We start from the raw sequence: 27,287 nt of genomic DNA on the forward strand, positions 1-27,287 counted from the left end.
TTTTTATTACAGTTAAACGTGACAAGGAAGTTTAACCCTGTCACCGTAATCCCTTTTAAATTTTTTTGGAAGTGTGAAAGATTTGTACGACTAACCCCCATATATACTTTATAAAATTAATACTTTTTGTTATACCGAGGGGCAAGCAGTTTCGGTATCCCCAAATTGTTTTTCAATTTTTTTTAGACATTCTTTTAACATTTAAAGGTTAATGTTACTAATTTTGTTTTGGTGTTCTTTCAAAAGATTTGTTTTCCCTTTTTTTCACAAAATCAACACTGAAATAAAATTTAAATTTTCTGCATATTTAAAACATACCCAAAGGTAATTTAAAGTGGGTTTAAAAGAATGAAACTCAACATAGAAAATCATTTAAAATACCGAACGGGAATGTCCCCGGGTTTTTTTTTTAAAACCCGGGAATCTACCGGGGATTCCCCCGATCTTTTAAAGGGGGCAATCACATTTAAAACAACTTTAGACATTTTTCATTTTGTATATTCGGTAAAGAATTTTTTAAGGGAAAAAAAAGACCATTACTAAATTAGATTCCTATTTAAAGTATATTTATTTTTTTAAAAAAATTTTGTAATTACTTTCCCCCTTTTAAAAGAAAGTATATAAAAGCTTGGATTTCTTTTTTTTTTCGTACAAAGTTAGTTTTACATTTGCTTTTATAGACTTTTAAAATTTGAACATCTGAAACCAAAAAGCAATTTTAAACTGTGTGTACTTTTGAAAAACATTTTAATTTTCCCAATCTAATTTTTGGGTTTCCAACAAGATGGCAAAGTGAGGTAAAATAATTTTTTTTAAACTTCGTTTTAAAAGAATTCCATCTAAAAAACATAATTTTTAATGCAAAAATTTTACAAATTATTACAATAGTCTAATATTTAAACCTTTTTTTAGGCAAATTTTTTATCAAATTTTACTTAATAAAACAATTTTTTCTTGGTTGGGCAACCGGATAAAGGGAAAAAGAAAATTTTAAAAAAACCTCCGGGAAAACTAAATTTTTATTAAGTGTTAAAGTAACAAAAAAGTGTAAGATCGATGCTAAAGTTTTCGAACAAATACTTACATGTCCAAATCTGATTATCCCCCTTTAAAAAAAGCAGGCCCCTTTAACTTTTATAGCTGATAACAACCATATCGGGGAAAAATTTAAAAAAAAAAAGGGGTTATTTTGTAAACTTTAAACATCTTGCTATTAATAAACCCGTGCAAAAAACATTACCCACCATTTTTTTTTCAAGCGAAAAAACCCGGGAAATAGGTATGTCCCCATTTTGACTAAGATGCAATTTTTTTTCCCGGAAAAATTTACGGAGCTATTCTCTTTAAACCCCGCTTATTTTTTGTCAAAAAAGTACAAGAAAAAAAACACATGAACATGATGTACAAAAACTTCCCTATCACACAATATACTTGAAATTTTTAAAATTTTTAATAAACATTTGTAAAACATGGGGTTTTTTCAAACCCCACCACACTTTTACCCTGATCTATTTGAAATCAAAAATTTATGTTTTATTTGTTTTCCTTTAATAACGTTTAAAAATTTAACCAGTGAAAAACCCCATTAAATTTAAAAATTGCCCCTTGAACTATTCAAAAAGTTAGGGGGGACTATTTTTTGGGCTACTATAGTTTTACACTGAATTTTCAATTTTAAATTGTAACAATAAATTTTACAGCTTTTCATTATGTTTCTTATTTTTTTTAAATTTTTAAAACTTTTCAAAAAATAGTCTAACAAATTCTCCCCCCCCCTGGGTGGGCGCGGCGCCCACCCCTTGTTTAAAGTTTTGCATGAAAGGGTACAAAAGGCTAACTTTTAAAAGGGGCATTATTTTAAAAAATCATTTTTTTTTTTTCTAGGTAAAACCCCCAAAACTCCCCCTTGGTCAAGCCCCTAGCTCTGACATGTATTTTTGAGAAAAGAAACCCCCCCCTTTTTTGGACTTATACCCCTTGCCAGTGTATTTAAATCCGGGTTTAAAATTTTACATCCCGAGTTACTATCCCCAAAAAACTAATGAAAGATATTGAATTAAAAACCTCACATGTGTCTTGGGGGTTATAAAATATTTGAACCCATAAGTCCCAAAAATTGCCCTAAAATTTTGTCCAAATTTCCCCCTTTTGGGCTTAAAAAAACCGGTTAAAGTTTTGTTGCAAGTACATCAACTATTATTTAAAAGGCAAAAGTTTTGAAAGTTTTTTTTTTTTTTTTAAGGTTTTAATTTTCCCAAACCCTCAATGAGTCAAGTCCCAAAACCTTTAAACATGAAATTTGGCCAATTTAAATCCCCCCTTTTTTGGGACTAAGAATTTTCCTGGTTAATTTTTGGGCGTCAAGTACTTAAAAAAGCTTTTACTTAAAGGCATATTGTTTTGGAAACCTTTTTTTTCTTTTTCTAGTTTAAATTTAAAAAACCAACTTCACTGGGTCAGGCCCCCTTGATTTTAAAAAGAAAATAGGGAAAAATTATGCCCCCTTTTTTGACTTGGAAAACCCCGGGGGTTTTAAATTTTTTTAACTTTCAATTTTATATCTCCCAAAATTTAATGCGAAATTAAATTTTAAACTAAAACATGATTTTTTCCGGGGTTTTAAAAACATTTGAAGCATTACACCCCAAAATCTGACGTGCTTTTTGGGCCCAAAATTATGCCCCTTTGGGAACTTAAAAAATCCTGGTTAAATTTTGCGTGCAGGTAACATACAGAAATTTCCCTTAAAAGCATATTTTTTTTGAAATTTTACAACTTTTTTCTTTTTTATAGCCCAATTCCCAACCTCACTTTTAAAAGGTTCCCAAAAGTCTGCCTTTTAATTTTGGGCAAAATCTCCCCCCCTTTTGGACTTGAAAATTCGGGTTTTAAATTTTTGCGTGAAAGTTACTATCTGCGAACAAATGAAGATTTTAAAATTTGAAACTTAAACTTTTTATTGTATCAAGTTCCAAAACCCTTCGGACATGCTTTTGGGTAAAATTTATGTCCCCTTTTGAATTTAAAACCCCTTGGGTTAAAAGTTCTGAAACCCAATTTTAACTATCCCCAAAACTAAAGCAGATATTTGGATTGAAACTCTATAATATTTTAACTTTTGGGAATTTTTTCTGTTTTGGGGACAAAAAATTCAAACACCCCGACCCTTGGCTGCCCTTACGGACAGCTTTTGGGTTATAAAAAAACTGATTTTTTTTTTTTTGGGCCCTTTTTGGTCATGATGTTTTATCCTACGTGAAAAAATGTGCTACAGTAAAGTCCTTTCTTTGATTTTTTTGTACCACTTTTTATTACCCAAAACCGCCAAAGGCGGGGGGATATAGGTTTGGCTTTGGCCCGCCCTTTTGGGTCCGCCCCGTCCGGACCCAAAATTCTAAAGGGGTTTTGGGAAAAATCAAAAAAAAAACGTCATATACATTTTTTTTCCCACTATAGGAAATTGCGGCCCCTTCGATTAAGTTTCATATACTGCCCAATTAACACTAAATTTTATGCCCCTTAGTAGTTTCTAGCTTAACTGTATAGGGTGCAAAAAATAGGGAAATTTTCCCCGGTTTTTGGCCCCAGGGTTGAGTAAAATCAATTTTTCCCGGATATAAAGTTTTTACATGGGAATTTTCCCTTTTTAAAGGGCGGAGCACAGGGAAAATTTTTAAGGGGCAAAAGGGCAAAATTTTCGGGACTACAATCAAAAAATACTGACCACTTTTTATTTCAGCATCAATTTAAAATTTTTACAAATCCATAACTTCAATTTTGTAATTTCTGTAAACCTATTTGCTTTATTTTTTTGCCCTGATACAAGGGTCGACATCCCGGGGCCCACAAAATCATTTTTTGGATACCCCCCAATAAGCAAAAGAAAATTTAAAATGAAAAGCAAATTCAAGTAAAAGTATTTTTTAAAACTGAATTAAATTGTCTGCAAATTTTTTCACAAAGAAAAAACATAGCTTCCCGAAAAACCCCTTTTGGAAAACCCAGAGGCCATTACGCGGGCATCCTTTTAAAAAAACATCTCCCGGCCCATTTGGGAAAAAACCTGCCCAAAATGCATAGCCGTAACTGTCCGCTGAACCATCCGTCCTGTTTGACGATCCGAAATTTGGTTTTAAAATTTTGGGGTTGTTTGTTTGTTTGTTTTGTTTGTTTTTTGGTTTCCCCCCGTTTTTCAAAGGGGGTTTTTTTTCCAGTTTTTAGGGCGGAAAAAAATTAATCTAACCTGTTCCGGGATTCTGTCCCAAAGTTAAAAAACCTTTTTCTCCGCAAATAACTTCCAGTTTTCCTCACTTTAATCAGATTTTGGGGGAAAAGGGGGTTTTACAGACCCCAATTTTCTTTTATCAAATCGTCACGTGGAACATCCCGGCCCTCCGAGGATCGAACTCACCCCCCGGAAACGGTAGATCGGCGCTCCCCTTTTTGAGCAAAGGGGACGGTGAAAGAACACCTAAAAACAGATTCACTTTTTGACCAATGAAAAAAGGGCTCCCTTATGCAAAGCAGCATCAAGAAAATACACGAAGACCAAATCATAAAGGGGCCGGTCCCGGATGCCCGGGCCTGCAAGCGATTCTCTCAACAGCCCTTGCAGCTGTTGACGGGATATTGGTTTGAAATTGCTCTGTTTCCTGTTTGTGTGGAGAAAACCCCCTTTGGAAAGGGCCCAGGGTTTGCGGGAAATAGAACACAAAATAAATTATATATTTTTGATTTTGGAAAAATGTGAAGTGAAAAACCCTATCTGATGGCAAAAACCAAAAAAGGGTTTAAAGGGGGAGACAGGGGCAATACAAAGAAAATACAGAAAAAACCCTTGCTGGATTTTACTTTCACTTTTAATAAAAAAAATTTTCATATATGAGAAATATGACAGAACAAACATGGGAGACGGGAGCCAGTCTAGTTGTTTGCCAAAATTTAAAATTAAATTCGAATATTATGTATTGCTCGGACAAGACTTAATTTTAAAACGGTACCTGGTCCAGTTTTTGGTTTGATAAATCTTTTCAAATTGTAAACCCTAACGGTTTCTGCAATATGTAAATATGTCAAAAAAACATCATTTTTTTCGAATATAAAATTAAGATTATGTAAAAATTTTTTTGAATATAAACCCCAAAAACCCGTTGAAAAACCCACAAAAATTCATCAGGGAGCTAGGGGGTAAAACAGAACAGCAAGACGAACCACTCCCATGGGGCCCACGGGGATACTTTTTTAAGGGGAAAAAAATGACGCAATATATGACTTTTTTAAATTATACTGGCACAAATTCAGAATTCGAATTAGGGCAAATAACAGGATACCCTTTAAACTTTATCCCCCACGAAAGGGTTGTTTTGGGGCCGAATCCATAAATCTAATCCCCATGAAACAAAATGAAAACAAAAACCAAATTTTTTTTTTTAATTTTTTAGCAATTACAAAAAACCAAAAACATGTTGGGAAAAGGGCCGTGATTTAAATTTAAAATTTAAACGTGAATTTTGTAAATGTAAAATTTAAAAAAAATTATAATCTGATTAAAAGGCCCATGAAAGGCATGCTCTACAAAAATGAATAAAAAACCAAATAAAGCGCGCCATGCATCCCAGAAAAATTTGATAATAGGCATAAATTACGTAGCCCTAGAAAAAAAATAAAACTAAAAATTCAAACCCAAAGGGAGATGTCCCCAGATGTTTTCTTAAAAAATTTAAATAATGTTATAACAAGGAAAATATATATTCTTACAATTTTCATTTAAATTTACAAATAAAAATTTAACCCTCTAAGAAAAACCAAAATCCTTTGTAATTTAAAAAATTTGCCCAAAACGTAAACAACAACAAAGAAAACAAAAAAATGTTAGGTTTTAAAAAATGCAATAAAAAAAACATGTTTTAAAACCCAACCGGAGTGACTGTGAGAACAAACTACAAAAAATTTTATGTTAAAAAAATAAAATTTTAATCCACCCAAAGAATTTGGGACGGGAGCAAAACGACAGACTTGGGGAAAAAGGGGTTTTTACATGTCTTTTAAAAACAAAAACCGAGTGTTAAATTTTTTTAGTAAAGTATTCAAAAAATTAAAAAAAAAAGAAATGTACTAGGGACAAATGAAACGACCATAAATAATGTTTTGGGCCGAAAAAAAAACCTGTTTATTTTAAACGGGGTAAAGGGCCGACCAGGGGGCCCAAGACTTTTTTAAAAAATTTTTGAAAGGGAAAATTTAATCCTGAAAAAAACCCTGTAATAAACCCCCTTTTCACATGGCAGCTTATTTTAAAATTTTATTAATAATTATTTACCGGAAAAAGGTAAAGGGTTTTTGAAGCGCGCGGGGGAAAAAAACCCGCGTTTCCAAAAAAAAAAGGGCCCCTTTTTTTGAACAGCTTTAAAAAAGATGTTAGCGAAAATTCCGGGTTTTTCCCAAAAAGCACTATTTTTTAATTTTGAAACAGGGAATTTTTATATTAGAGCCAGGGAAGGGGGGTAAAAAAAACCCAATAGAATCAATAAAAAAAATTCTCGATTTTTCAGAAAATTTTAAAACCTTGGGACAAGTAAAAAGACAGAAATTTGTAAAAAATTTCGTTTTAAACCAAGAAAGAATGAAGTTCATGATGGAAAATGCGGCAGCCAAATTTTAAACCAACCATTATGACCCTTTTAAAAAATATTTTTCAAAAAGGGAACATAAAAAATTTAAAATGAAAAGTTGAAATTTTAAAAGAAATTTTTAATTTTAAAAAATAAATTTGCAGAAGATAAAATGGTGCTTTGCGAAAAATTAATTGACTAAAACCCCTACCCTTAAGGGAAAAAAATAGCCCTTTCAACAGTTTTTTTAACAAAAGTAAATTTAAAAAGGGGTAATATTCTTTTTTAGGAGCCCTATAAAAAAAAAAAAATTCCAATTTTTTTTCATTTTGACACGACTTTTAAAGGCCGAAATTTAAAATTTAAACGTTTTTGAGTTAATATCGTAGGTTTTTTAAAAAACTTTTTTAACTACGGGCCTTTCTCTTAAAATTGTCCCCTTCGTATGCATACCCTTTATTCATGAAAAACCATTTCAAAAAACAAACAAAAAACCGAAACCTCTTTGGTCTATAGTTCAACCCCTTAAACTTTTTGCTGGATTTGAAAAAATTTAAATTGGGAAAATTTAAATTTCTGATACGGACCTGGGGGTTTGATTTTTGCCGGGAAAAGCCTTTTCAATAAGTGTTTTTAATACAACAGCAATTCCACTGTGATGCAAACCCCCTACTAAAAGGGTTTATAGTTGATACCAATGTAAATTTCCAACTGGTTAACAGCGACCAAATGGGAAAAGTTTTAAGTTTATTTAAATTTCTTAAATAATCGAAAAAATGCCTTATCAAATGTTCAAAAAATATTTGTATTCATAGAAAAAGTTTATTTCATAGGTTAAAAAAAATTAAGGGGGAGAAATTGGCAGAAAAGAATAAAAGTTTTACTGAATTGTTATTACGTTTTTTAAATTAGTAGTATTCCGCTTTTATATCTTACAAAAAATTTAAAGGGGTATCGGGAACTATTTAAGCTGGGTTTGGTTTGGCTGAGTATGCATACTCAGTGGGAAAAAAACCCAATTCAAGCTGGGACCTGTAGGCTTTTCAGAAAAAATTTTGTTTTAACCATAATAACTATTGTATTTATTTAAAAAAGTTGGGGTATAAAAAATTGGCAAAAAATTTTTTAAACTTACAAAGCCCCCCTGGATCGGAAGGGGGAAACATTTTAACTTTCTAAGTGCAAAGTGTTGTATTAGGGGGAAGAAGCTTTTTTTACAATCCCCTAAGTACAAAAATGTCCGAGGTATGGGGGGGAAAATTTTTAAACTTTTGCTTATCCCCAATCCCCCAATTCAATAGAGACGCCCCGAAAAAATTTTTTAAATTCGGTATATACCCCTACTGTTCGGGTTTTTAAAAAAAGTATTAAATGAAGGCACGGGTTACTAATTTTGGCCTAACTATATTTGGGGAACGGTACCTTTGCGCCAATAACAAAAGTGAAACACCAACGACCACAAGGAAAATTTAAATGGTTTCTAACTGGGAAAAAAAAGATCAAAACCCTTGATCTCTAACCGCTAAGGGTGTTAACCAATGCCCAAAAAAAATCCAAATTTATCAAATGCTGCCCAAAACTAGAAAAATCATTCCTTTTTAATATAAAAAAATGTGCAAAACCGATATAAAAAACCTTACAACAATTTGGGATCAAAAACATTTTGTGAGATATTTTGACACCGGGCATAGCTGTAATAAAAAGGTTTATAAATTTTTCACGTACCATGTTTTAGGGTGTGCCCTTTAATCTGATTTTCTTTTCATACAAAAAGACCGCTGCCCGACTTTAAATTTCATCGGGGACCCGTAGCAGTAACCTCAGCTTTAAATTTAAATTTTAAACAGTGCCCTTTCAACACACATAAAGACAGGAAAAATTACTTCATCAACATCCCTTTTTCAAACAAACCCAAACCCCAAATTTTAACGGTAATAAAAACTAAAGGGTTAAGGTTTACATGGAGCAAAAAAATTTCCCTTTGCAAGGGGGCTATTTTAGGGGGCTTTTACAAAATTTTTTAGTGCTTTTTTCTTTATGTCTAAGCGTTCATTACGAAATAAACATAAAACAAGTAAAAAAGACATGGGTCCACATTTCCTAGCGCAAACTGATGCCCCCACCAGCATAAAGCCATATGACATTTCATGCTTTTTTTTAAGGGAAAAAATAAATCTGTTTCCTATATTTTTTCGTTTTAAAAAAAAATGGGCCGGGGTTTCGATGCGGAAAAATTTAAAAATCGAGTGCGTAGCAAGGGTTTATTTCATTTTTAAAATCCAAACGACGCCCCTGTTTTTTTAACCCGATAAAAAATTTTTTGGAACAATTTAAATTTTTTCGATTCTAACAACGCAAATAATTCGCATTTTTCAGTTTTAAAATTTCCAGCGTTAAAACTCATTCGGGTCCCTATGCTGTTTCAATCTATCCCCTAGGTTAAAGGTGTTGAATTTGCCCAAAGGGAACGTTAAAATAAAATTTGTTCTTTTTTATCATTAAAATTTGGGGGGTAAAAAAATTTGGGAATCTAACAGCTCGCAAAAATAAAATTTTGAACAGAATCTCAAAATTTGGGGAGTTGACCCTGTGTTACGAGTGCCCAAACTTAACTTTTTTATGACGTCACATCATTATGACGTCTACTTTAAAGTCATAAAATTTAAAGACGTCAAACCCCTGAATCATAATTAAAACTAATTGAAATTTTCTAGGGAGAATTTAAACGTGTTTTTTCGGCCCCACACATAAGTCCGTAAGAAATTTTTATTATATTTATGTTTTTTAAATTTCCCGTTTTTCCCCGTTTGGCCTGAAATAAAAATTTGATCTAATGGAAATGAAGTAGAATCTCTTATGTTTCAATCATTTAGGGGGGTGAAAAGTAACAGCCAACCCCTATTTTATTTGGGGATTCTGTATAGGCAAATTTTGCCTAATGTTTAAATAGCAATTGCTGCGGATCGTGTTAGAAAGGGAAATTTAAACCCGGGTAAATAACCTTTTCCCATGACTTCCGGTTAGTTACAGATGATCACAAATCAACTTGAAAGAATATTAAAACTCTCCCCAATGTTTTCTTTTTAGTTTTTGTCTGCTTTTTTAAAACCCCTTTTTAAAAGGGGGAAGGTTACCTTTTATATTTTTATGTGCGCATGTCCAACCGGGAAACTTAAAAAGTGGAAAGATTTACGGGGCGGGCGTTTACCGGAAAAAACTAAATGTGTTTGTAATTCATTCTTCTAAAACAAATCATGAACCTTCTTGATCTGATGCTTTATTTTTTTAATAAATTCCCGAAATAATGAATAAATTGCCGGAAAACGTGTCCCAAAAAAATGTTTCCCCTTTAAAAGACTTTCCCCCACGTCATGAGTTTCGTGTCCGTTTCCCCGGGAAAATTAATAGTTTTGTCTTGAAAGTCCCCAAAATTTTGTGCATTTTTTTTTATTTTAAAATATTTTCAAAAACCCATTAAATTTTTTGAAATATTTTTTTGAAATTTTTGCGCTGAATTTAAAAAACAAATTTTGCTTCTTTTTTTTTGTAGTTATATTGAAATGTTAAAGCGGAAAGTAAGGGAAAAAAAGGATGATGGTAACCATTTTTATTTGGGATATAGTTGGGTGAAAAGTTACTTTTTACGGCCATTTTTTAAATAAAAATCTAGCAGTTTGATTTGTAATACCTATTTTTCAGGTTCCGTTTTAAAATTTTTTATAACATCTAAAAAATTTTCCCAAATTTTGGGGAAAAAGGGGGTTTCTTGAATTGAATTGATTTTAAACCCTGGAAAAGGGGAAACCCGTACCCATGTATCCCAAATGTAAAAATTTAAAAACTTTGACACGGGCTTTTAAGAAAAACAGCTTCGGGCCCTTTTTTTTTTCATTTCAACAATTTCCCTAGGAAAAATGCAGCATGCTGAACGACTTTTCCTGAAAAATGCCAGACGGGGGGGGTAAATGCTGTAAGTAATTTTAAGCGGAAATTTGTTTTAATCCCCCCAAAGCAAATAAAAACGAAAAAAATAACTTCGTTAAAAAAATTTAAAAATTTTTTTTATAGCTACAAAACTAGAAAGATAATCTTATTCAATATTTTTTATAAGAAAAATCGACAAAAAACAAGAAAATAAGCTATATTAAACAACCTTTTGTTGCCAGGGTAATTTTAAAATTTATTTAAAAATAGGGCCCGTCAAGTGCTTTGGGATTTTGCTAAAAAATATTACCCAAAATCCATGTTGGTCATTAACAGAATGGCACTGGGAAGGGCCCTCCCAAAAACCCCTATTTTTATACTTTTTGTTTAAAAAAAAAAGGGGGAAAAAGGGGTTTTCCCCTGGAAAACAGCCCCGCGACATATCAAAATTTTTTTTGGGGTTTTTTTAGAAAAGGGTAACGTGCATACTATAAAATTTTCAATTATGCGACTTCTTAAGTTTTCCTTGAAAAAATAAATTTTCACTGAAAATTTTTAAATATCCGTATTTTCCTTCTTCTTTCATAAGAAATACCCCTTTTTTGGGTCCCTGCTCTTCAAACCTGGATAAAAATTGAACTTGAAGGGACAGAGCAAACGAAATTGAAAATTTTTAGCAGTTAAAACACTTTTTACCCGAAATTTCAAAAAATGTGCTGCGGTTCAACAAATTTTAATTTTCCCCTTTTAAAAAGGTAACCTTTCCCCCTTAAGTTTGAAGAGAACTTACTCAAATTTTCCCTTTTTCCCTCATTGTAATGTTTTTGTTATCTTTCTTTCCTTACATCTAAAAATTTTGAAGCCACCTACCTAGGATAACGAAAATAACCAAGACCCTTTTAAAAAAAACATGAAAAGAAAACATTGAACTAAAACCCCCCACAATCCGGGAGAGATTTTTCCCCTTTGGGAAATGCTAAAGACGCAATTTTTCTCCCCTTTTAAAAAATTTCCTTTAATCACACATTACCAAACGGAAAATCACTGTACCTATGCATGATAAACAACACGAAAATCCCTAAAAATTTTAACAAACAAAAAATCCTGTGGGCTTGTTTTCCCTCCCAACAAAAATTCAGGGAATGGAGCATATTAACGAAAATTTTTTGACCCTTTCCCCCTTTTAAAATAATATAGCAGATACCGGCAAAGAACTAATAAAAAAAAGTGAAGCATCTGTTTTCCCCCTCTTGTGGAAAAAATTTGGGGGCGATTAACAGGATTTGAGATTCCCTTTTTTTTAAACTGTCCTTTGCCGGCCCGTACAAACATCTAGAACCCTTTAACATCTTTTTTGACGTCTCCTTCCCCTCAACGAAAACCCGACAATACTATCAAAATTTCCCAAATTTGATGAAGAAAAAAAGGGGGCGCCCCCCCCTGTCGAAGAAAATTGTAGAAAAGTTGCATTTTTAAGCAAGTGTTTAGTCCCAATAAAAGATATAAAAGCTGATGGGAAAAGTTTTTTTCGGAGATTGCACAACAAATATTGAGGAGCCCTTTTGATGGGCCCAAAAATGGAATATTTACAACACCCAGTTTCGGGGACAAAATATATTCCATTCGACGATTTTTAACGCCCCCAAAGTCGGTAGTTGAAACAGCATTCAATAAACGGAGGGAATCCAAAAATGCTGCTATATTCGGCGAACACTCGTTTTTTTCAACCCGGGGAGCAATATGGTTGGGGCTTCAATTAAAAATCGGAGATTTTTTGGGAAAATGGTGAAACACGGGCCGGGGGGGAAAACGCCCCTTCACAAAACATTCCCTTGGGGAGCACCTTTTTCTGGCTTCTTACTCCAGGCGATTAAAGGGTTTTTTCAGAAAATAGCATACTGGGTGTTAAAACAAGGTTCACAGTGATTTTTTATAAAAATTTTGGACCTTAATAGTGTGACATTTCAGATCTTGGAAAAATGTTTCTTTTTCTGAACCCGTAATCGTAAGATTTTATTCTTTAATTCCCGTGTTTAATTTATTAAGTCGTTTTATTTTAAGAAGTACTGAAAACATGAATCTGAAAATTTTAGCAAGGGTATACTTTTTGCAAGCAGCTGGGAAAAATTTTTCATAAAATAATTTTTTATACAATTTCACTATATGAAAGGGATTTTTTACCCTTTAAGGTTTAATACATACTCCCCAGTCCCCATTTTCACGATGTATGTCAAATTTTTCTTCTAATTCAGTTTTGTTTTATTTTAAAAATTGTATGTACTTTATAAAAGCGGAAATTTTTTGTAGTTTTAAACGTAGTCAATTTTCATTTCACCGGGAAATTCATTTTTACTTTCTTGTTTCAGTGAAGCAAATTTTTTTTAAAAGGCTTAAAGTAAATGTACGAGAATTCTTTGGATTTTTCTCTAATTTAGTTGAAAAAAATTAATAAAATCTTTTTAATATTTATTCATCAATGTTTAAAAAAAATTGTTTTTTCAGTCTGTAAATTTGTTAAGGAAAAAGAGACATGCTTTTGTTTTAATTTTCAAACTTTTTTTACTCTCAAATTTTCTTTTAAATTTTTTTCCGCTGCATTTTCACTTTTTAAAAATTGCTTTATTTTTTCGGGATGCTAAAGATTAAAATTTTTCCTTTTCAATCACCATTAAACTAGCGTTTAATTTCAACATTTTAAAGTGTAAAAAAACCTCCCTAAATGTTATTTTAAAATTTTAAACCCGATTTAATGCAGGGGTTGTTGAATTTTATTGTCGGATTTTCAAAAAAAATCTTTTTAATCGAATATTTTTTCACACAGCAAAAAAATAAAACTATTAAAGTCAAATTGGGAGACCTTATAATTTACTTTGCCCGCCGGGCCCTATACCCTCTAATTTCTTTGTATTTTTCTCTTTTGGAAGCCCCAGAAACCCACGGGTAAAAAAAAATCCTAAACGCAGTAAATGGTCCCTGCAGTTTTTTTTTTGTTTCAGATGGCAAGCCCCAGGATAAATGCAGTACATGGTCCCTCAGGGTTTTCTTTGTTGCAGATGGGAAGCTTAGGGTACCTGCCTTAAAAGAGGGTATGAGGGAAACTTGGAAAAGGGAAAATATTTTTATATAAGTTTCTTTATAAAAAAATTTAAGCTTGCTAAAATTTTAAAAATACTTAAGCAGTCAATGAAAGTATTACGTGGGAAAAAACTTAAATACAGTTGTTCGTTGGGGGCCCGGCTTCCTCCCCCGATAATGAAACCCTGCGCGAAGCCCCGTTATAACGACGGGAAAGCATGAAGGTTTGCCCATCGTGATCTCGAGCTTTGCCCCTTTAGCCCCGCAATTCTTAATTGCGATTTTTGCACTTTAAAACAATTTTGCACCTTGCGATATTAAGCGCGGGTTTCCCCGGGGACGGAGCGCGGGGATCACAATGGTGAAACCGAAATATAAAAATTCGCGATTTCGTGCCTGACCGTCGTGTCTCGCACTCTGCGTATCGCCTTTACATGATGCCTAAACGCAAGATCAAGATGGCAAGGGTTTTTTGGCTTTAATTTTTCACACGCTTTTGCCTTTTGGGTTTTCTCAAACTTGCCCACCAATTGTAGGAAAACGCAATGGCCTTAACGGAAACAGGTTTCTGAAAAAAGTTTCGTTTGCATCGCTCCATTGAAGCAAAAAATCAGTTGCCTCGAAGCCTTGAAATCGGAATTGTTTTTTTTAAATTTACATAAATTTTTATAATAATTAATTATTCATAAAAGGAAGCGTTTTTAAAAACGTTTCAAAAAAAAGTTTTTTTTTTTGGGCGAAAATTAAAAAAGGGGGATTTTTTTTCTATAATTTATCCTTGTATAATCATATTGGGAAGGGAAACGAAAAAAAATCAAGGTTTTCAGGGGACATATTTTTTTAACAAAAAAGAAAACAATACCGAGGGGGAAAAATTAAGACCTTTTTCCTAAAAATTCCTAAAAAAAATGCAAAAAGATTTGCCTGGTCTTCCCTGGGGGGGTTTGACAAAGCGCCGAAACCCGGAAAATTTTTTCTTTAGAGAGTGTCTTCATATTACAATTAAGCACAGCCCGGTCCGATTCAAAGAATTTATTCCTTTGGGGGGAACCTTTAAAAACTACCAAATACCAAAAACAAAAGGGAAGCCCCCTGGGCAACAAATAGTCCAAATGTATATAGTGCTTATTTTCTCCCTTTCCTCGTGCCCTTTTTTTAAAAAGCATCTGTTTTCTTTTACTCTACCCGTTTTTAGAACTAAAAAAAACTAATAGGTATACCTAAACATCGAAAAAATTATCTTTATTAATTGGGAAAAATAAACTTTGTTTCATTGGTGCAAATGTTTCCCAAAAGTGGGAAATTTAATACTAAACGAAATTCGCTCCCCCATTTTCTTTAAAGTCTTTTTAAAAAAAGTATAAAAAGGATATCTTAAAATTAAATGCTTAAAGAATCTCTTTGTTTATATCAACTGAATTATAACTATGCCAATATAATATAATTATGCATGTTTATATTATGTCACTTTTTTTTTGTTGGGTTTAACGTCGCACCGACACTATTATAGGTCATATGGCGACTTTCCAGCTTTGATGGTAGAAGAAGACCCCAGGTGCTCCTCCGTGCCGATGATTATTTCATCAAGAGCAGGCACCGACCTTCCGTAAGTCAGTTGGATGGCTTTCTCACTTGAATAATTCAACGCCCCGAGTAAGGCTCTAACCCACATCGGTGAGGGACAAGTGATTTGAAGTCAGCGACCTTAACCACTCGGTCACGGAGGCCTCCATATTATTCACTAATTGATTGCCTAAATGGAAATTGTATAAATGGATACTTTAAGGTATTAGGTCCCTAATAGTAATGTTTAAACAGAGCTGTCACTAATGGTGACAAATGCCCCCACAGCACATTGACCTTTGACCTGGTGACCCCAAAGTCAGTAGGGGTGGTGTAATCAATAAGTTCTATCAGCATGTGAAGTTTGAAGGTCCTGGGTGAAGTGGTTCGCATGTAAAGTGCCTTCATGCAAAAAGTTAACGTTGACCCCTGTGACCTTGACCTTTGACCTGGTGACCCCAAAGTCAGTAGAGTTGGTGTATTCATAAAGTGCTATCAGCATGTAAAGTTTGAAGGTCCTGGGTGGAGTGGTTCGCGAGTAGAGTGCCTTCATGCAAAAAGTTAACGTTGTCCCCTGTGACCTTGACCTTTGACCTGGTGACCCCAGTCAGTAAGGTTGGTGTACTTAATAAGTACTATCAGCACGTGAAGTTTGAAGGTCCTGGGTGCAGTGGTTCGCGAGTAAAGTCCCTTCATGCAAAAAGTTAACGTTGGTCCCTGTGACCTTGACCTTTGACTTGGTAATTCCAAATTCAGTAGGAGTGGTAACCTCAATAAGAACTAACAGCATGTGAAGTTTGAAGGTCCTGGGTGCAGTGGTTCGCGAGTAAAGTGCCTTCATGCAAAAAGTTAACGTTGGCCCCTGTGACCTTGACTTTTGACCTGGTAACCTCAAAGTCAGTAGGAGTGTTGTACTCAATAAGTACTATCAGCGTGTGAAGTTTGAAGGTCCTGTGTGCAGTAGTTCGCGAGTAAAGTGCATTCATGCAAAAAGTTAACGTTGTGACGAACTAACTAACTAACTAACTAATATACGGACGGACAGTTGAAAACTAATATGCCTCCGTTCGGGGGCATAAAAATGGCATTTGCTTTGTATATTCTTACAGTTGAGCGTGCTTCGCACTTTGTTGCACATTTTTAAAAACTTTTAACGTGCCGTTTTTTATAAATTTTGTGTAATTTATGGTATTTCTTCAAGCTCAAGTAGAGACAAATTTCAAAGTGGTGGCCTTTACCCAAAACGTTTGCAGATAATTCATTATACCATTATTTTTTATGAAAGAAACATTAAACTATTGGTAAACAATTATAAAACTTAAAATAAAACTGTCAATATCATTTTTAGCTCATCTGATTTTTTGAAAAAATGATGAGTTATTGTCATCACTTGAGCGGTTGTCGGCGTCGGCGTCGGCGTCGGTGTCGGCGTCGGCGTCGGCGTCGGCGTCGGCGTCGGCGTTGCCTGGTTAAGTTTTATGTTTAGGTCAGCTTTTCTCCTAAACTATCAAAGCTATTGCTTTGAAACTTGGAATACTTGTTCACCATCATAAGCTGACCCTGTATAGCAAGAAACATAACTCCATCTTGCTTTTTGCAAGATTTATGGCCCCTTTTGTACTTAGAAAATATCAGATTTCTTGGTTAAGTTTTATGTTTAGGTCAACTTTTCTCCTAAACTATCAAAGCTATTGCTTTGAAACTTGGAATACTTGTTAACCATCATAAGTAGACCATGTACATCAAGAAACATAACTCCATCTTGCTTTTTGCAAGAATTATTGCCCCTTTTGGACTTAGAAAATCAGTTTTCTTGGTTAAGTTTTATGTTTAGGTCAGCTTTTATCCTAAACTATCAAAGCTTTTGCTTTAAAACTTGCAACACTTGTTCACCATCATAAGCTGACCCTGTACATCAAGAAACATAACTCCATCCTGCTTTTTGCAAGATTTATGGCCCCTTTTGGACTTAGAAAATATCAGATTTCTTGGTTAAGTTTTATGTTTAGGTGAACTTTTTCTCTTAAACTATCAAAGCTATTGCTTTGAAACTTGCAACACTTGTTCACCATCATAAGCTGACCCTGTACAGCAAGCAACATAACTCCATCCTGCTTTTTGCAATAATTATTGCCCCTTTTGGACTTAGAAAATCATTTTCTTGGTTGAGTTTTATGTTTAAGTATACTTTTCTCATAAACTATCAAAGCTATTGCTTTAAAACTTGCAACAGTTTTTCACCATCATAAGTGGACACTGTACATCAAGAAACATAACTCTATCCTGCTTTTTGCAAGAATGATGGCCCTTTTTAGACTTAGAAAATCATAGGTAGGACAATATTTCTATTATACAAAAAAAAATCAGATGAGCGTCAGCACCCGCAAGGCGGTGCTCTTGTTTCTAGGGTGCCTCAAGTAAACGGATTTAATTAATGAGACAGAATTCTAATACCAACATTGAAAAATTAAGGTCAAATCCTGCGTGTCTGTTTTGAATTTTGCTCACTTCATTAAAAAATAACCTCAGGGCGGAAGTAAAACCTACCTACATTTCTTCCACAATATGTAATCTAAAGAATGAGGGCAAAAAGAGAACGTTTACCGCATGTAACTCAGTATTTTTAAAGAAGTCTAACTCTACCCCTTTTGTTTCAGAGGTAAATTCACTTTGAACAGTTAGAAATCGCTTACCAAACGAATTCTTTTCCACTTTTGTACAATAATTCAATAACAAGTCTTGAAAGAATTAAAAACTTACTAGAAAAAAGGAAAATAAGGAAAACAATAGTTGATCCCAGTGGGGCTTGAACCGACGCCCCCTGAAAATTGCTGTCAAAGTAGGTTCATGGTAGGAATTGAATACTCTTCAAAATTGAGGTACTCTATTATGGGCCTAATACCTTAAGGCAATATCTATTTTAAGGGGTATTTGTCCAAGAATGAATGTGATATTAATTAGTTTATGTGACAGTGTAAATTGTATTTGGTTGTTGTTGTAGTTTTCTTACATAAAAGTTAACATCCGCTTTTCATTTTGTTTTGCTTAAGTAGCGATATAGTTCTTTATGGGTATACATTAGTCTCTGAAAATCTGATATGCAAGAAAATGTCAAAAAACCGTCATAAAGTAAGTGGATTTTATATATAATAAAGAATAGCCGGATTTAGTGGTGTTCAGCCTTTAACCCACAATCGAGATTTTCGGACTTCTATGAAATTCCTGTCGCAATATCGTCCCGCCGGGGCGGCCCGAAAATAATAGTCACATATATTTAAAGCCTGTCTTGAAATGTATGTCATTGTCGAGAGGGGAAGACAACGTTAGCGACCTTGTTTAGTAAAGCTATCAGCAGTGATTATCCCCTGCTGACGTAATGCATGAAATACGTCACAGCGTTCTCTTTCGAAGATTCCAGCAAGGAATACAGGTCAGAAAATTTTTTGTCTCGGTTATTATTTTTAATTTTGTTAAACTATAAAGTTTTAAATGAGCTGCGATGTTATACTCTTGATTTATTTAGAAACTCTAAATATTTTAGATGTACAGTACAGAGGATCTAGATCTAGATTCTCTATTTAAATTTTTTATACTGAGTAGGCAAGCAGATTTAGCTCTAGATCGGCCGTTAAAGACCCGAGCCCGTGGCAAACATCTACATATTTTCACACCTTTGCTATATGCTTTTAACATTGCATTCAATTTATTTACATATCTGGAAATGCCGAAGAGACAATCCAGGGGCAGACGCCGTAGGGCGGAGACTTCCATTGTGGCCTCACAAGTTCAAACCAGGAGGACACGTAGGCGCACACCCAGAGCCATTAACAGCCAATTAACAGCACAGAGTCATCCGGTTACGACGGAGTATAACCAAATCATGAACTCTCACTTAAGTAGCTCTAATCTGGGACAATTTCACGCTTCAGAGACAATAAATGCTCAAGACTTCAGTGCTGGATCTGCCAATTACCCCACCACTGGTTCCTTTATAAGAGGACTGTCTGGACAATACCAGAACACCGACACTCGGGTTTCTCCCGGTATAAGTAGTTCTACATGTACGGCTTTTGGTGTTTTTTCCAGCTAATCACGGACAACACTATGGTTCAGGACAACTTCAGAACACTAACATTTCTAGTGCTAATACTGGTTCATTTATTCCACAAGGACAATATACATTTCCTCCATTTTCTGGACATGCTCAAGGACAATTACAGACCAGCAGCATTACAAACCCTCTTTTTTCTCCCAGTATAAGTAGTTCTACATGTACGGCTTTTGGTGTTTTTCCAGCTAATCCGGGACAACACTATGGTTCAGGACAACTTCAGAACACTAACATTTCTAGTGCTAATATTGGTTCATGTATTCCACAAGGACAATATACATTTCCTCCATTTTCTGGACATGATCAAGGACAATTACAGACCAGCAGCATTACAAACCCTCTTTCTCCTAGTGTTCAGTATAATCCGATTAATCTGCAGGGAAATGAACAGTTTCGCAACAATTATGTTGGACACCCTGCTCTGATGAACACGGAGAGCATTCAGGCCAGTACTAGTAACATCCAACAAGATTCTCAACAATACGGTACAGCCTTTCAAGAAGTCGGTGCTTCAAATTCACATGCGCCACAACCGACTGGGCCATTACACATGGATTCGACTCACCCTGTAGTGAACCAAGATGTCTGTCTGCCACAATTGTCAGCTGTCCTACCTCCTGACCCTGTTACAGAAGGTAATGTTTTTTGTTTACAATCTGTGTGTTCTAATATGGCCATGCACGTGCCGCAAAAAATTAAAGAACAAATATGGAATAACGAATTCATTCAATTAGAAACTTTACTTGATAGAGATAGCAAGATATCTCAATCTTTAAAAATTATAGAGGGTAACTTTCTGTAGCAGATGAACAGAATGTAAAAGAAATTACAACCATTAATTTGTGGACAGATGCTTTCTTGATATTTGTTCAAATAATGATTATGAAAAAACCACATCTTGCTGCTGATCTTATTCAGTATTTACATACAATTAGGTTAGCTGCTAAACGTAATATAACTGGTTGGCTTTCTTATGACAAATTGTTCAGGCGGAAACTGTCTCAGTATCAGTCTTGCAAATGGTCCGTGCTAGATGGTGAACTTTGGCTGTTGACTATGACTACTCAGCAATCTCAACCGGTTTTTAAGCCTTGTTTTCATTTTAATAATAAAGGTTTTTTCAGCAAACTTAATTGCTCATATCAGCATTTGTGTAAAAAATGCAAGGGGCCACATTCATTTATTTCGTGTCGGCAAATTATGTCTCAAAATTCAGTAAACAATTTCAGACCCAGAGCCGCTGTTCGTCAAGTCACAAGATTCCCAATTCCACGACCGTTTATTAGACATAGGCCGAACGCCAATTAAGCCAGATCGTCTGGAATACTGGTTAAGAGGTTATGAAAATGATAAAAAAACAATTTTTACTGTCCGGATTCAAAAATGGCTTTTCGCTCCAGTACTCTGGCCCGCGTGAATTTATTTGTTCAAATAATCTGAAATCGGTCATTCTTCATCCCGATATATTAAGAGCAAAAATAGACAAAGAAGTAAGATTAAATCGTATGCTGGGTCCATTTAATGTTTTACCATTTTCAAACTTAAGAATAAACTCAGTCGGTCTTGTTCCTAAAAAATCCGGAGGTTGGCGTCTTATTACAAATTTGTCCCATCCGGTTGGGGCAAGTGTAAATGACTTTATTGATCCGAGTTATTGTTCGGTTCAATATTCAAAATTTGATCATATCATTGATACGATTCAAGAGCTAGGAACAGGAACCTTACTAGGAAAATTAGATATTGAATCAGCTTTTAATTTATGTCCCGTTCAACCAGCTGATTTCAATTTATTGGGAATTAAAATTGACGACAATTACTGGATACAAAAAATATTGCCGCAGGGTGCATCAATAAGTTGTTCTATTTTTGAAAAATTTTCAATATCGTTACAATGGATAGTATCAAATTATTCAAAGTCAAAATTTCTTGATCATTATTTAGATGATTTTATTTTTCTTGGGAAAAGGGAAACCTCTGAATGTCAAAATCTAATGGATAATTTTAGACACATTTGTGACGATATAGGTATGCCGCTTAGTGAGGATTAAACCGAGGGGCCTACCACGATACTTACATATTTAGGTATTGAACTAGATTCATTCAGGATGGAATTTAGAATTCCCGAGGATAAAATCTCTAAAGCAAAATTAAGTTTATTTAAGAAATACTTTCTTCAAAAAAAGTACGATTAAAGACATTTCAGTCGTTGGTAGGTCTCTTAAATTTCTTCACTAAGGCAACACCATCAGGCAGAGCATTCAACTGTGAACTATATATCGCAATGTCACAAGCTAAAAAACCTTATCATTTTATCCGAATTACAAATACAATTCGAGAAAATTTAAAAATATGGTTAGAATTTTTAGATCACTACAAGGGCGTGTCAGTATTTAGTAATTTAGACTGGGTTTTAGACTGCGATATGAATTTATTCACCGATGCAGCCGGGAATAAAAACTTAGGGTGCGGAACTTATCTAGATGGAGAATGGACTTGTTTTAGATGGCCATTGTCCTGGTGTGATGACATTTTCAGAGATATAACATTTCTGGAGCTCGTTCCAATACTACTAGCATTCTATTTATGGGCTGAAAAATTGAAAGGCAAAAAAATTATTATTCATACGGATAATCAAAGCCTTGTTCACATTTTAAATAAGAAGTCATCTCGTAATAAACGAGTATTGATTTTGTTAAGGAAATTAGTTTTACGACTTTTGCAACAAAATATTCAAATAAGAGCAGTACATATTCCATCGAAACAAAATGCGATATGTGACGCATTAGCCGTTTACAGGTCTCTCGTTTGTTAACTTTGTTACCACATTACGCTTCACATGATCCTTTATCAATTCCACAGGATTTCATCAATCTCTGCAGCACAATTTTTTCCTGCTGTAAGAAGGATCTTTGTCAACAAGTACTCGCCGAAGCTATCAGGTGGGATTTAATTCATTTGATAAATTTAGGCGATTAAATTACAACACAGCTAGGTGGCCACCTACATTGCAACACATTATGGAATATATATCATTTATGTCAATGCCGTCATATGCATACAGAACTGTAAGCAGTCACATATCGGCGATAAGTTTTGTTAACAAAATTAACAATTTTAATGACGAAACACAGTTTTTCATAGTTCGAAAAATGCTTGTAGGTCTGAAAAGAATTCAAAGTCGTAAAGATGTTCGCAAACCTATTGACCCTACACTGCTTCATAGAATTATAAGTTGCCTGGGCTGCGTTTGTTCATCTCAATACGAACAATGCCTATTTTCAGCAGGCTTTCTATTAGCTTTTCATGGACTTTTAAGAGTCAGCGAGATTTCATTTCCCTTTAAAGGAGCTCGATTAACAGACACTTCCTTTATATTCTTTCTACCAGTTTCAAAAACGGACCAGTTTGGTCTAGGTTCTTTAATTAAAATTCCATTAGATACAGTAATTTCTGCATCTTTAAAGACACTGATTCTGGTATGCCAGGTATGTGGCCTATGGGAATGATAAGGTCTGCGTATTGGTGGTAAGGGCCAATACACAAGACTGGACCATTGATAGACTTGCTTCTGTTTATCATAATAAGCTACTGTATAGCTACTGTGCAGTACATAAATTACAGGTGATATTTCTCACCTGCATAGCAATTCAGTTCTCACCTTTATAACGAGTTTAGAAAGCTTGATTGAATTATGGCTAAATAAACAAAGTGATAAGATACAACAGTGTTTTTTTCATATTTTCAATAATCAAGGTTTTTAACAATTAAATTTCATCCATGCGGTTTTTTTTTTTGCTTGTTTTTTTTTTTTTTTTTTTTTTTTTTTTTTTAATCAAAATACAAAAAATGCATTCAGGCACATAGCTTTTAGAAATTATAAATTATGTGTAATTTGAACAATGATATCTCTTTATTGCTGGATTTTATTATACAGAAAAGAATCGTTATTTAGACAACACAAGGGGAATTATGCATTTTTAATATATAAAATCCTTCTGTCCATATTCCATTTTATCTATTAAAAATGCAACTGAACGCTTCTTTAATTTCTAATAAAATCCAGCAATTCTCATTTCTTTTCCTGGTTTTATTTTGTTACTTTTGATAAAAAGATCATAATCATTGAATAAACAAACTTTTAATTTCTTTTATTGAATTTTAAGTAATTATTTAATTGTTAAGGAGTGAGAAGAATTGCTTCGCTATAAGAGTTATTATTTAATTGGTCGGGACATTACTCAACATCAATTAAAATAATTTTGTGTACATTCTAAAAACAACAACAACAAAACCCAGCATTTTAATCAATAAAATGCAAAACACAGGAAATAACCAATTTATCTGTAGGCAATAAAATTTATGATTCTCTGACAATAATTAGGCTACATGTCAAGTCTACAGGGGTTTTATGGACCCTTATCAGACTGGACCAGACAGGATCTTGTATATTGGGGATTAAAAAGTCTGGTATTTGGGGGGGGGGGGGGGGTTGGTCACTTATATAGGAGATTTTCTTTGCCTTTAAAGGTAGTTCTACAAAAGTACATTTCCATGCGCCCAGGCTGTGACGGTCAATTCCTGTGTCACATTGATGGGTTACCTCTTACTCAATATCAATTTAAATCAATCTTGAAAAAGTCACTGAAATTTCTAGAGGTCCCATTAAAAAGATTTCAGAGTCATTCCTTTAGAATAGGCGGCGCTACATATCTTCACAACAAGGGTTTTTCAGAGGAATATATCAAACAGCTCGGGCGCTGGAAATCGTCGGCATACAAAACTTATATTAGGCCTTATTAATGCGATTTGTAACTGGTACCAAATTGCTGGTATTATGAGTATATGTTCCATAATCTAACTTTTTGAATTTCTTAGATACGTTCCATGTGTGGATAGTTGGTTCTTCCATGGTGAGAGATGCATTTTACCATGCAACAGACAAAAATCTTGGTCTCTCGCAAATTGGAGGGGTAGTAGAGTGGAAATTTAAGCCTGGTTTGCGCGAACATCAACTCTTTCCGCTTATCCAGGAAATGTCAACTGATAAACCACTTCCTTACTTAATTGTTATTCACTGCGGCGGAAATGGTTTAGGACAAGCTCCTTTGGGTCATATTCAGCTTCAATTAAAACAGTCAGTTGAATCCATTCTAAGAATTTTACCATCAACACGAATTGTTTGTCCTCAATTATACCGAGGCTATATTACCGAAACGAAGTTAATCACGATAAACTGGAAAAAGCCAGGAAAAGATTAAATACGGATCTTTCAAAAGTCTGTATGCAGTCGGGAGGTGGTTACATCAGATATCCCGAAATCACGCATAACCAAGAATTCTTTTCAGATGGTGTGCACTTGTCACATAAAGGCATAGAAATTATGGTGACGAATATTCAAAATGCACTGTTTACTTTTAGTCAGACTGATATTTTGTGTTACCCTCAGTAGATTCAGTGATACATTTGTATGACTCATTTTTGTCCCGCGCTACTCCGCTTTTCTAATTTTACAAATACGTGAAAGATCTTATATGTTTTTGGCGGAGCTTTGACAGTCTGCATGCTAGATTGGACTGTCACGCTTTGGCATACTAGCGCGGTTTTGTAATGCAACCACAATGTACATGGCTGTCAATTTCAAAATTATTCATGAGTATTTCTTAACAGATAAATTACCATTGCAAAATTTAAAACACGATTTCAATTAATTACTTCAGATTTTCCCGAGTAAATTGACAACAAGTTCTATATTCTGATATCATCCGATTGTCCGGTGTGTGAGAAGCTGATATCATCCGATTTTCCGGTGTACATTTAAATTACGTCCGATTGTCCGGCGTATGAGAATCTTATATCGTCCGATATCCGGCGATAAAAAATCATAGTGTCCGATTATCCGGCATGTTATTATTCATTCTATCTTCCGATTATCCGGAGTTATCGGTCTCTGCCATATTGCCCCGGCTTATGCCATCTTAGGGGATCAGCGCAGTACCGGATGCAAATTATTCAGATTGTGAGAAAGTTTTCTCAGTGTTTTAACGCCATGCTCGTTGTGGTTGTAAAGTCAGCCATGGCAGAACTATGCCAAACCTTTTTTATCTTTAAACTTAATTGTATCACAAAAGAAATTGCAACATAATAAATGTAGTCTAAGTAAATTGTCTTTGTTTATAGCCTCTCTTGACAATCTTTGTTGCTAGTTTAATTAAGTAAGGGTTACTCATTCGTTAGATAAACGTGCGACAAACATAATAACGTACATCAATTATTTTGAAACTAGGATCTCGGATGTAAACTTTAGCGGATACACGTCTATTTGATTGATGTTTTAATAACATTTCTGAGAAATAACAAGCCCTCTTAAAATACAATTGGACACGACTTAACAAGAAAACCTATAAAACGGCAATCAGCACAAGCACAGTGTCTGTAAATAAGTTACATTAAGATTCATTATTGGAATATCAATTTCGTTACATCATGAATGTAAATGTCAGGAGTGTGCTCTTATATATTGCAACGATCACTTTGCTAGTACCAGTCTCGGAGTCAGTTCCTGTCGGTGATTCAAACCAACTGTCAGCAGTTATTAAAAATATAACAGATCTGCAGATTCAACTAAACGAAGAGAGAGACCGCAGGACTAAACTGGAGGGTGAAATTAACATATATCGCCAGGTACAGAGCGAAATGATGAAAAGTGTTGAAATAATAGACGGACAAATGGGCCAACTTGTGAACGGACAGAACGTGGCTTTTTATGCACGGTTATCTAAAAGCTATGACAGTATTGAGCCCTGGGCTACAATCGTGTTTTCTGATGTTGAAACAAATACTGGAAGCGCTTACAACAGTACAAATGGTGAATTTACAGCACCCATAACAGGCCATTACGTTTTTCATTCTAATATTCTCTCAAAACAAGATAAAATTATCGAAACTTCACTCCGAGTTAACGGTAGCGACAAAATGTTCCTATATTCAGGCGGAAAGTATCATGGATCCGGAAGTAATATGACTGTGCTTCATCTTAACGCTGGAGACAATGTCAAAATGGTTAAACATGGATCTTGGGGACCAAAGCCTTTCTACATACACCATAGCTGGAGCTCATTTTCTGGGTTTCTCTTACGCGCAGATTCGTCCTCCTTTGATCCTAGACATACTCCATCTGTATAGACGTGCAGTCATTCTGTTAGTTGTGATATATTGATATATTACTTTATGTATACAATAATGGCGTTTATCTTCCATCTGACAGGCATGACGGCAATGAACTCAGCATATGTATGACAAATGTTTAATGAATGTGTTCCGTAATTTATCTTGTCCTCATCATAATAATAATGTTTTGATTTATACTGTATGAATGTACATGAAAGGAATGTCAAGCTTTTTTTTAAATGTTTTATGTTACATATTTGTACATGAGAATAAACAAGTAATTAAAGTTCTAAGTTATTGATATAGCCCCTTCAGAATTGGACAGATGAGGAAATACAAATGTAGTACTATCTAATTTAAATAAAGCAAACATAGCGGTTTTGAAATTGCATAGAATATGTAGTGTTTGATACTACGAAAGACCGGTAGTGAGTTCACACTTCAAACTTCATACTTCACACTTCACACTTCAGACTTCACACTTCATCTTCTCACTTCAAACTTCATTCTTCAGACTTCACACTTCACACTTCACTGCACGCTTCGCACTTCGTAGATTAAACATCACGTGACTTGACGTCATCTGCTTATTGTGTATTGGCATAGATGTGTATGCCATTTCTTATTTGAGTTTTAAGTATTATTGATTGTGTACATTTTGAATGTTCTAGGAAAATAAACGACTTTTCGAGTTTAGATTATATCACTTGTTGATATTCGAAAAATAAGGGGAAATTCACTGTCTGTCGTCCGTCCGTTCAAAATCTTCTTGAGAAAAACTATTGGGATAATTTTTTAAACAATCTCACGGGAATGATACATGGGTGACGCACATA

The 27,287-nt window shown here is 34.3% G+C and overlaps 2 protein-coding genes across 2 annotated transcripts; both read left to right on the forward strand.

The window, feature by feature from the left end:
- Positions 1 to 18,511: 18,511 nt before the first annotated feature.
- LOC128557091 (uncharacterized) lies at positions 18,512 to 24,558 on the forward strand. Its single transcript, XM_053543734.1, has 2 exons — positions 18,512 to 19,919; positions 24,160 to 24,558. The coding sequence occupies exons 1-2, from the start codon at positions 19,709 to 19,711 to the stop codon at positions 24,540 to 24,542; spliced, it is 594 nt and encodes a 197-aa protein (XP_053399709.1). The 5' UTR covers positions 18,512 to 19,708; the 3' UTR covers positions 24,543 to 24,558.
- A 1,197-nt stretch (positions 24,559 to 25,755) lies between these two features.
- On the forward strand, positions 25,756 to 26,740 carry LOC123557374 (heavy metal-binding protein HIP-like). The gene has a single exon (XM_045348811.2). It carries the CDS (start codon positions 25,768 to 25,770, stop codon positions 26,464 to 26,466), a length of 699 nt encoding a protein of 232 aa, XP_045204746.2. The 5' UTR covers positions 25,756 to 25,767; the 3' UTR covers positions 26,467 to 26,740.
- The last annotated feature ends 547 nt before the right edge of the window (positions 26,741 to 27,287 follow it).

The sequence above is a fragment of the Mercenaria mercenaria genome, chromosome 5 (genome assembly GCF_021730395.1).
Source record: "Mercenaria mercenaria strain notata chromosome 5, MADL_Memer_1, whole genome shotgun sequence".
NCBI classification, from domain to species: domain Eukaryota; kingdom Metazoa; phylum Mollusca; class Bivalvia; order Venerida; family Veneridae; genus Mercenaria; species Mercenaria mercenaria.

Coding starts and splice junctions, on each gene's coding strand:
- LOC128557091 (XM_053543734.1), top strand. CDS start 19,709: ATGAACACGGAGAGCATTCAGGCCAGTACTAGTAACATCCAACAAGAT. Junction 19,920..24,159: donor TCCTGACCCTGTTACAGAAG/GTAATGTTTTTT, acceptor TGAATTTCTTAG/ATACGTTCCATGTGTGGATA.
- LOC123557374 (XM_045348811.2), top strand. CDS start 25,768: ATGAATGTAAATGTCAGGAGTGTGCTCTTATATATTGCAACGATCACT.